The sequence below is a fragment of the Salvia splendens genome, chromosome 12 (assembly GCF_004379255.2).
Source record: "Salvia splendens isolate huo1 chromosome 12, SspV2, whole genome shotgun sequence".
Lineage (NCBI taxonomy): Eukaryota > Viridiplantae > Streptophyta > Magnoliopsida > Lamiales > Lamiaceae > Salvia > Salvia splendens.
This window is the reverse complement of record NC_056043.1, coordinates 32,196,018-32,207,380: the sequence shown is the minus strand read 5'-3', so window position 1 is coordinate 32,207,380 and position 11,363 is coordinate 32,196,018. Positions and strand designations below refer to the sequence as shown.

Here is an 11,363-nt window from a genome sequence, read left to right as displayed (position 1 = left end):
ATAGTTGACCTATCGGCCAAATTGAGTTGGGCCAAAACCCCCCACAACGAGTTGGTGGGGGGTTGAGGTGGCACAAAGGGAGCGGGGGGCAGATGGAGTCGCGACGCGACGGCGGTTGGCCGTCGACTTCTTCCTTCCTTGCGGCTGGCGTTGGGAACTACTCGGGCCGGCGTCGAGCTACCCAAGTTAGCTCCGGCGAGCTGGGTGGACACCTCATCGGAGCCGGCGTCGGATAGGGATACCGACCTCGACCGTTTTCCGGATGAGCTAGAGGAGGATGATACGTCTCCCCTATACTTCGGATGCACACGCACCTCCTGCCAAACATTGAGGCACTTGAACGGTTTGTAGTGTTGGGATTGGTAGGTCGCCAACGCGGCACCGATGATGTCGACCTCGCTTCTGCCGCTCCCCGCCGACCGCTCTTCCTGGAGGTAATACTCCTGGAACTTTTGGATTTCTTCGTTAGCTCAGTATATTGCATTGTGCACCATACTCTCGCCCAGAGTGTACGGGGTGCGGACACCACGAGTAGGAACAGAAGAAGTTTGAGAGTCGTCGCTCCCTCCCGCTCTAGGTACGGGTGGTTCGGGTGCCCACCCGTATTGCCCCTCGGGGGCATCTTGGTCGTCCACCGGGTAAGACTGATAGCCACCCGGAGCTTGCGAACTTTGGGTTTGAGGAGGGGCCGAAAATTCCATTTCCGGACTAGGAAATGGTTGCGAGCCGAACCGTTCGTGGTTCCAACTGCAGGAGTCGGAGGGGTGATCGTCGGAGTCGGACATTTTTTTGTTGTAAGAGTGAATGAAAGATTGAGAATTGTAAAAATGGAAATGAGAGAATTTAGATGAGAATTGTATAGTGCGGTGTGAATTTTTTTGTGTGGAAGTGAGGGTATTTATAGATGAAAATGTGAATTTTTGGAGAAAAAAATTGAAAGATAAATTAAAAGTGAGGAGAAAACGGATATAATATTTTGGGAAGTGGAAAAATATTTTTTTAATCAGATTTTTTAATTAAAATCCATTTTTTTTAAAAAAATTGCCAACGGTATTGTCGTTGGCCAATCAAAGGAGGACACGTCAACTGCTCACTGGCACGGACGTGTTCAATGCATCGAGCAGTGCTGTGCCAGCGGCGAGAGCTCAACGGCGGACAGCGGACGGACGGACGGACGTCGTCCTTCAACTTCCGCGGATGCTCTAAGCACGCTTTCCATCTTGGTGCATTAAATTTTTAATTAACCGTGACTGAGACTTTATCTTCTCATTAATTTAAAAAAATGAGCACATTATTGCCCCATACCTACTCAAAATTTTGCATTGTAATTTTTGAGATTTTAATTTTTTATATTTAATTACTACAAGCTTTTGAATAATGATTTGCATAGAATTATTTAAAAAAAATGACAATGTAACAAGATTGATAAAGATAAAATATTAAATAAATAAAGATATCTAATGAGGTAGCTAGAGGCGAGCTTCACGTGAATAAATAATGGTAGGTGAACCGTGACTACTATTATTAATTGGACTACATTGGTTAATGCATTTATTATATCCATGATTGCCATAAAATCTGTTCTTGGGGAACGATTATGATGAAAGATTTGTGTTTGTTTATGATATGGTAATATCTACTTTGACATCAATGCATATATTATTGGACTCGTAAAACTAAATTCAATTTATTTAGCTAACACTACCTTCCATAATCTGAGTATGCTCATTAAGTCATAGCTCCTAGAGGTAAGCAAAATGACCAAAATCGAAATACTGAATTTAGTTTATTTCTATTCATATTTTTTTCTTCAAAATCCGAGTAATTCTAGCTTAGCAAATAAATTGCACCGAAATCCAAATACTCACATCTATCTGCAAGTGGTTGTAGTATTACTATAAAATAACATTCAAATTAAGTGGAGTAATTAAGAGTATTGCTTATTCGCCACTTTCAACATCCAAAAGATGAAAAATAAAATAAGACTATGTCGAAAAAATCATAAATTTTAGCCAAATTTTGAGATGTACTACAACTTTAAAAAATCAGCCGAAAAAACTACAAATTTGTTCATAATTATCTTATACTGAAATCTTTTAGCCGCCTGCATGTAATATGGAGTACTTATTGAGGTTTTCAACCAAGCGACATCGTTTTTTTCATATGAATGGACGACATTTTAACTTACCAACACCCACAGTATATCCACGTATGTTCTCAGACATAATTTTGCAACAAAATTTTGCCGTGAGATAATTTCTAACAAATCCAAACTTCGTTGTTTTCATAGCTGATTTTTAAAGTTGCTGGAACCAGAATATAACCACAATTTCCCTATAAAAGTTGCTAGAAAATGAGGCCAATAACATCAAGAGTGAAGACTATTGTACAACATGGAAAGGAAAAATAAAACATAGAGAGGATTGCCCAAAAACATCAGTTGGTAGCAAAATATTAAAGTGAAAGTTACAAAGTATTTTACTATTCTAAACTTGTGAGGCTGTTATTCATGTACAAAGAACAAACGTTGCAGGTGCCAACATCATGCCATGGCAAGACAGAGGTAGCAACACAAGGTAAGGTTAGAGTGACTTGTCATCGCCACTGAGGCTTTCATAGAACAGAATGTACCCATGGTCCGTGTTGCTCGAGTATTCCTGGGCGGACCCGAAAAACGTCTGGATGGCCGACTCATCAATCATCTCCGCATTCTCATCATCAAAGAACAGCCAGTGATTATGGCTTTTTACAAGACTCACATAATGCCCGTGGTTTGGCCCAGTTCCTACGTGAACCACCACAGCAAACAGAGAGTATACTGAGTCGCCAGCATCTAACGTGGTGCTGAGTTTCAGCTCTAGGGGGAACACGACCCGGTAGGATAACTTCTTGTGTCTGTTTAGCTGTTCCATGTACTTAAATCGCTTGAGATGAATCACCAAGATGCGAGGTGATTTCTTTATCTTCATCCTTTTCTGGGCTTCTTGCAAACTGTGATTAGATGAGATAAACGAATTAACCTTCTTTGTCGTGAATGTGTAGTTGTAACGTAAACAAGGCAACCCACCTGCAACATTTGTCGCAGAAGAATTTATCTTCCGCATTGAGGGTCTCTGTAGAACTGAAGTTCTTGAGGCAGCTTGTAATCGAACTGTTCTGTTCAATATCAAGGCTTAAATCTAAGAATGTTTCATCCCTTGCAGTAACTGTCTCACACCTTAAACACCTCGTCTCATTCGTGAGAATACCCTGCATTTTATTCAAAGCCAATCAGAACAACGATAAGAAAAACATGTATTAGACCAAATCAGACAGTGGCATAAAAATGACAAAGTGCATCTAGACATGCGAGTAACGAATTAAGTTTGGAAGACGTAAGATATCCATTGGCTTTACCTGAAAATTTTTGTGGACCCAAGTAGCTGCAGGTTCCTGCTTAACCCCATTGACATGACCGTTACTCGGCCCATTTGAAACATTCTCAGTTGTAGGTTTGATACACTCTTTCTCCAGTATGTCAACAAGTTGGTTTAGCAAGAAGTTCAGAAATTCATGAGCATCCTGCATGACAGGATAGTTGAATATCACTTAATGTAAATATATTTACAATGAAAGATGCATAATCAAGAACCCGTTATGCTAAGCCATACCATATAATACATGATAAGCTACAACATCTCACTCGTAGCAAGCTGTAATAACCAGAAAGACCTAAGAGACATTTCAATAAACCAAGGCTTTTATAAAAGTAAGTGCTTTTCGAAAGACAATCCGATTGATATAAAAATTGAACCCAGCCAACCAGCCATCAGAATAAGCAACTTATGGACGAAGTCAGTGATAAGAATAATTTTTTAAATTTTTTTTGAAAAACTTAAAGAAATCCACATAACCTGATAAGTAAAACAATAAAATTCTTGTCTTTGTCCTTTGACAAAAAGAACAAGTGAGAGAGACTAAGATTCTTCAAATGACATAAATGGCTGACCATAAATTCCCGTTCTACTTAACTTAAAGTCTGAAAGAGCCTGGGGCAACCGCAAACTACTGAAAACACATAGTATTAAAAACGACCGGAGATCTTTGATCAAATCATTTACTGACTACATACAGAATCATCCCTATGGGGAAAAACATATTCTATTATCATACATATATATGCAGCCTCTTTATTGTTGTTCACTACAACAATCTATACAATAGTACATACCTGGTGCATGTATCCTCGGAAAACATCATTTTCTTTTCTGAGCCTCTGCACAAAGCGTTTTGGAGCTATCACACCTGTTTTCTTCTTTTGAGAGTTTATCTGCACAGAAAACGTAAAATAAATTTGTCAGTCCCAACTCAATTATCTAAAAATACGATGAAGTAAGAGTACAATTCTTAATTTCACTAGGAACCACGATAATTATATTCTAATTAATGGATTATTCTAACAGGAGCCAAATTTTCCCTCATGCAATACGTTAGCATAAACGGTAACAGTTCTAGGTAATATCAAGGTTTAAAAGATACCAAATATGAACTGTTACAATTCTCACATCCACTACCTGTGAAAAAAGTTCCGCGAGACAAGTTAAAAGGTTTTCCTCTGCTTCGCCTTGGCTTTTGTTGTTGGAATAATACTCCAATAATTGTTCACGAAATGGTACGCAAAAGTAGAGAGCCTGAGAAACAAAACAAATCAGGGAAAAGCAAACAAAAAATGTCTCTCAGAACATGTGAGAGACTCCTGTGGAATACCACACAACATGCTTTAACAATTGAATCTAATGTCTCTTATTGACTATCCCAGGGATGAAGATTTTGTTTCTACATCACATCACTTCATTTGACATAAGCAAAACCGTAGATATTTACGACCTCTCATAGATATGCAACAACCTGAAAACCACCCGACCTCCTTCACATCCACCATTAGCACATGATGCTTATCATACATACAAAAAATCCAACCCAAAGACATCTCATCTCAAGCTATTCAGTGTAATAGACATCCCATCAGCCGTTATTCTGTTTAAAACCACCAAGAAAATGAAGAACAAGCACACCATAACCTCTACCCAACACAAATCAACTAAAAATTGACACATCCACAAATCTCCTAAACCAACCAACAAAAACAATACATGAGTTAGTCTCTATATCCATCCACCACTTAAACCAGACCAATCTGAATTTACCCAAATAATCAAATGATCAACCTTAGTCAATGCAATCAAACAGTCGAATTTCTCCCTTCATCACTTTTAATCCCAAATAACAAATAAAACCCTCTTAAGCACAATCAGCCGAATTCAAGAACCTAACCCACATAGAAATTAGGAATCCCTCAACAGAAGAAAACAAAAAACATCCTCACGACTCAAACATAATCGGTAAAATCGAGAGAGATAGAGAATTAAAGATAACGACCTGCAAAACACTGTTACAATAGCACGTGTTGCCGAAATTCTCCAAACCGAAATATCTTTCCCCTTCGGGAAAATGGTCGCCCAGAGCCTTCTCTAACTTGGAGCCCGCCACACCCATTGTGAGTGTGACACCATCCACCATATACCAGAACTCCTCTATCCCTCTCTCTGTCTCTCTACTCTCTCTGCTACGGATTGATTGTTAGACGCCTTCTATTGAATCCCCTTTTGAATTTGGGTTTTTTGAGGAGCTGATTTTCTGAAATCAAGATTGTTGTTTTCTACACCCACAAAGTATGTCATTTTGGGGAAATATAAAAAAAAAATATCCGACAAAGTTTGGTCAAATTTCTAGTATGTCTCGTGACTTCCAAAATGAACAATTAAATCATAACGAATTTCTAAATAGTCGCATGTAATTGAATTTAGGGAGAATTGAGCATTACATGGTCTTTAGGAACATTATCATGTAATTGAATTTAGGGAGAATTGAGCATTACATGGTCTTTAGGAACATATAATGTGGACGCTAGAATTGATTAGTATGAATGTTTGTATAATGGAATAGTTGCAAACAAATCCAAGATTCAAGATTTTTTCCAACTAATTTTAAAAATTGCAAGGCAAACTAAAATTTAACCACAATTTAGCCAAAAAAAGATGTTAGACTCCAGAAAAATGAGCCATTATAACCTCAAGAATATTGTACAACATAGAAAGGAAAAATAAAAATAGAGAGAGGATTGCCCAAAAACATCAAGTTGGTAGCAAAATATTGAGGTCGAAGTTACAAAGTACACTCCATATCACTATTCTAGACTTGTGAGGCTGAGTTTTCCTGTACAAAGACCAAGCCTTGCAGGTAGGTTGCCAAAATCATGCTATGGCAAAACAGAGGTAGCCACACAAAGTAAGGTCAGAGTGACTTGTTATCACCACTTAGGCTTTCATAGAACAGAATGTACCCATGGTCGGTGTTGCTCGAGTATTCTTGGGCAGACCCGAAAAACGTCTGGATGGCCGACTCATCAATCATCTCCACATTCTCATCATCAAAGAACAGCCAGTGATTATGGCTTTTTACGAGACTCACATAATGCCCATGGTTCGGCCCGGTTCCTACGTGAACTACCACAGCAAACAGCGAGTACACGGAGTCGCCAGCATCTAACGTGGTGCTGAGTTTCAGCTCCAGAGGAAACACGACCCGATAGGATAGCTTCTTGTGTCTGTTTAGCTGTTCCATGTACTTGAATCGTTTGAGATGAATCACCAAGATGCGAGGTGATTTCTTTATCTTCATCCTTTTCTGGGCTTCTTGCAAACTGCGATTAGATAAGATAAACAAATTAACCTTCTTCGTCGTGAATGTGTAGTTGTAACGTAAACAAGGCAACCCACCTGCAACATTTGTCGCAGAAGAATTTATCTTCCGCATTGAGGGTCTCTGTAGAACTGAAGTTCTTGAGGCAGCTTGTAATCGAACTGTTCTGTTCAATATCAAGGCTTAAATCTAAGAATGTTTCATCCCTTGCAGTAACTGTCTCACACCTTAAACACCTCGTCTCATTCGTGAGAATACCCTGCATTTTATTCAAAGCAACATTGATAAGAAAAATATGTATTAGGCAAAAATAGACAGTGGCATAAAAATGACAGAGTGCAGGTAGACATGTGAGTAACGAATAAAATTTGGAAGACGTAAGATGTCCATTGGCTTTACCTGGAAATTTTTGTGGACCCAAGTAGCTGGAGGTTCCTGCTTAACACCATTGACATGACCGTTACTCGGCCCATTTGAAACATTCTCAGATGTAGGTTTGGGACACTCTTTCTCCAGTATGTCAACAAGTTGGTTTAGCAAGAAGTTCAGAAATTCATGAGCATCCTGCATGACAGGATAGTATAATATCACTTAATGTAAACATATCTACAACGAAAGATGTATAATCAAGAACCCTTTTTGCTAAGCCATACCATATAATACATGATAAGCTACAACATCTCAGTTGTATCAAGCTGTAATAACAGAAAGACCTTATGAGACATTTCAATAAACCAATGCTCTTAAAAAAGTAGTAAGTGTTTTAGTAAAGACAATCTGATCAACATAAAAATTCAACCCAGCTATCAGAACAAGCAACTTATGGATGAAGACACTGGTGATAAAAAAAATATTTTTAAATTGAATTTAAAAAAAAATCCACATAACCAGATAAGCAAAAAATTAAGTTCTTGTCTTTGATAAAAAGAACAAGTGACTGAAGTGAGAGAGACTATGACTCTCCAAATGACATAAATAGATGACAATATTTCTCGTTTTGTACTTAACTTAAAGTCTGAAAGTGCATGAGGGCAACCACAAACTACTCAAAACACATTAAAAACTACAGAAGAGCTTTGATCAAATCATTTATTGACTACATACAGAATCATCCCTGTGGGGAAAAACATATTCTATTATCATACATAAATATGCAGCCTCTTTATTGTCGTTCACTACGTCTACGGTCTATCTACACATGGAACTACCGAATTTATAAGTACATACCTGGTGCATGTATCCTCGGAAAACATCATTTTCTTTTCTAAGCCTCTGCACAAAGCGTTTTGGAGCTATTACACCTGTTTTCTTCTTCTGAGAGTTTATCTGCATAAAAATGTCAAATAAATTTGTCAGTCCCAACTCAATGATAACCCCACCCCACCCAACAAAATAACCCATAATGTAATTTTGAAGGCGAAGTGTTACGATTCCTGTTAACGGATGAAACAGGGTTCTAAAATTATCATGAAGTAGGAGTAGGTTTCTTAATTTCACTAGGAACCATGATAATTACTATTCCAATTAATGGATTATTCTAACAGGAATGAATTTTCCCCTCATGCAGTATGTTAGCACAAACGGTAACAGTTCTAGGTACTATCAAGGTTCAAATTTCAAAAGATACCAAATTCGAACAGTTGCAACCCTCACATCCACTACCTGTGAAAAAAGTTCCGCGAGACAAGTTAAAAGGTTTTCCTCTGCTTCGCCTTGGCTTTTGTTGTTAGAATAATACTCCAATAATTGTTCACGAAATGGTACACAAAAGTAGAGAGCCTGAGAAACAAAACAAATCAGAGAAAAGTAGTAGAAAAACAACCGAGTCTCTCAGATCATGTGAGAGACTCTTGTAGCACACCACACAGTCACACAACATACATGACAATTGAATCTACTTTCTCTTATTGATTATCCTATGAAGGAAGATTTTGTTTCTATATCACTTCATTTTACATAAGTAAAATCATAGATATCTACTCCCTCAAAGATATGAAACAACTTGAAAACCACCCCACCTATTCCACATGTACAATTAGCACAGGGTGCTTATCACATATACAAAAGATGAAGCACAAAGACACCTCATCTCGAATTATTAAGTGTAATAGACATCCCATCCGAAGTTATTCTGTTAAAACCACCAAGAAACTGAAGAACAAGCACACCATAGCCTCAACCCAACACAAATCAACTAAAAATTGATACCTCAACAAATCTCCTAAACCAAACCAACAAACCCAATACAAGAGTTAGTCTCTATATCCAGCCACCACTCAAACCAGACCAATCAGAATTTGCCCAGATAATCAAATGATCAACCTTAGTCAATGCAAATTATGCAATCAAACTGTCGAATTTCTCCCTTCATCACTTTTAATCCCAAATAACAAAAAAAAAATCAGCCAAATTCAAAAACCTAAACCCACATAAAAATTAGGAATCCCTCAACTAAAGAAAACAAAAAAACATCCTCATAAATCAAACATAATCGATAAAATCGAGAGAGATAGATGATTAAAGATAACGACCTGCAAAACACTGTTACAATAGCAAGTGTTGCCGAAATTCTCCAAACCGAAATATCTTTCCCCTTCGGGAAAATGGTCGCCCAAAGCCTTCTCTAACTTGGAGCCCGCCACACCCATTGTTAGTGTAACACCATCCACCGATCTCTCTCTAACTCTTCTATAGATTGATTATGAGACGCTCTCTTGTTTGTGATGAGCTGATTTTGTGAAATCTAGATTGTTGTTTTCTTCACCTACGATGTATCTATTCATTCATTACTGAGAATTGAGAAAAGTATTGACTTAATTTTCTTTTTCTTTTTTTTAAAATGAATAAAATATGGATTTTAACGTACAGTAATAAAATAAAATAAGAGAAATAGAAATAAAAATTAATAAAAAATGATTTATAAATAAAAAGGGTATTATAATTTAAAAGACTACCTAAAAAAATAGTTCATATATTTAAAAGACGGATGATGTAATATAAATACATACAATTATTATTTAATAAAAAAATAAATTTAATGCCACACTTAAAAATTAGATTTTGACAAAGACCTATATGAATTGGGTCTATGATAAATCTCTTGGATATTATCAGATTATGATGATTCGTTGAAATATTGTCATTGACTTGTTTTTTTAGGAAATAATAGTACTAACATAATGATTAGTGGACGACGTGGATTTGGGTAGGATTGAGAGTCAATTGATCCCCACTATCTCGGTTGATTTAAGAAGCGAAAAACTTCATTAAATTTGGTCTTTGAAATTATCGCCGACGTGTAAAGTTGGTAGTCGAATCGAACGAATGCATAGTAAGTATCACACTTGTCCAATGCATTGTGGAATATGAGTCTTAATGAAATGCTTCTACCCTTCTACACGATTAACTATATGCTTGAGATTTTTACACGATTATATATAATGTGTATTAATTGTGTTTCATACGCATTTTTGGGGATAACATAATAATCGAATTTGTCATATTTTTAGTGATTATATCAGTTACATCTCAATTTGCAAAATATAGTATCAATTTTATTACAATATTCTCTAATTGTATCAATTATGTTGCAATCTTTTAATTAGTGTATGATATTGTATGTGCTTATATAGTTATATGGTGATCGAATGCACCGGGGATATAGATTTAATATCTTTTATTTCTTTTTAAATTATTTTATTTAATACTATTTTAATTGTAATTAAAATGAGAAATTCATCAAAATTATAGTAGTAGTATTTTATTTCAAAAATAGAATGTTTGTTCTACGTCTTCACACAAAGCCTATTGCTTCTGCGTAATACCTAAAATGTGCTTGTAAGACGTCGAATATGCATTATTCGGAAATTTAGATTCATATTTTCAAGTAAGTGAGGCCTTAATTACTTTAAGAGAATAATTTATTTATAAACGTAGTAACATTTTTCAGTATTAATTTTAAAGATGACAATAGTTTTTCATTTATTCACGAAAATAATATTTCAAATACTTATTTATTGATTAGAGTGAAAACTTCTTAAGTTGATAGAAATGCTACAAGCCAACAGTAGATTAAATTGTCGATTTCAGTGTTTAGTCGAAAATTTCCCATTCGACATTTTAACTTGAAAACGATAATTCCTATATATGCAAAGTATTTCATTTTACTATTTCATGATGTATGCACAATTACACCTCTCATTTGGCGTAGGTTATAAGTAATTTGATAAGAAGTTACACATTCTCCAAGCTTATACTATCATTTATGTTGGAGAACTAAGTGAAATGATTGAATAAGAACAAGATATCTTTGAGGGAAGAAGATGGAAGAAGATTTGAGAGAATTGTATTGGAATCTTTTATTGAGCTCAAGAAGTAACTACAAGCGTATATTTCTACAGCGAACTCTCTAATCTATTTATACACATAATGAATCAAGTGAGTGAACAAGAGCTTCACTACTTAATCGGTTACAACCGCTATGAACTAAACATCAAACGGGTAGAAGCCGCTAAATTAGCTCGTAATTGATAACCGCCTCTAACAGCTACATTCCTTCCTCCTTGATCAAGTTTTCCTCCTTATTCCTTGATCAAGCTGTCTCTTCTTTCTCTTTCTCTTTC

General features: G+C 36.4%; 2 protein-coding genes across 2 annotated transcripts; both read right to left on the bottom strand.

Annotated features, from left to right (window-relative positions):
• Positions 1–2,423: 2,423 nt before the first annotated feature.
• Positions 2,424–5,743, bottom strand: LOC121758049 (ubiquitin carboxyl-terminal hydrolase 4-like). The gene is made up of 6 exons (XM_042153487.1): positions 5,419–5,743; positions 4,554–4,670; positions 4,211–4,309; positions 3,397–3,561; positions 3,068–3,249; positions 2,424–2,991 (listed from the first exon to the last, which is right to left on the bottom strand). The coding sequence occupies exons 1-6, from the start codon at positions 5,557–5,559 to the stop codon at positions 2,583–2,585; spliced, it is 1,113 nt and encodes a 370-aa protein (XP_042009421.1). The 5' UTR covers positions 5,560–5,743; the 3' UTR covers positions 2,424–2,582.
• Positions 5,744–6,080: 337 nt separating this feature from the next.
• LOC121759252 (ubiquitin carboxyl-terminal hydrolase 3-like) lies at positions 6,081–9,530 on the bottom strand. Its single transcript, XM_042154788.1, has 6 exons — positions 9,273–9,530; positions 8,404–8,520; positions 7,969–8,067; positions 7,141–7,305; positions 6,819–7,000; positions 6,081–6,742 (listed from the first exon to the last, which is right to left on the bottom strand). The coding sequence occupies exons 1-6, from the start codon at positions 9,387–9,389 to the stop codon at positions 6,334–6,336; spliced, it is 1,089 nt and encodes a 362-aa protein (XP_042010722.1). The 5' UTR covers positions 9,390–9,530; the 3' UTR covers positions 6,081–6,333.
• Positions 9,531–11,363: the final 1,833 nt, after the last annotated feature.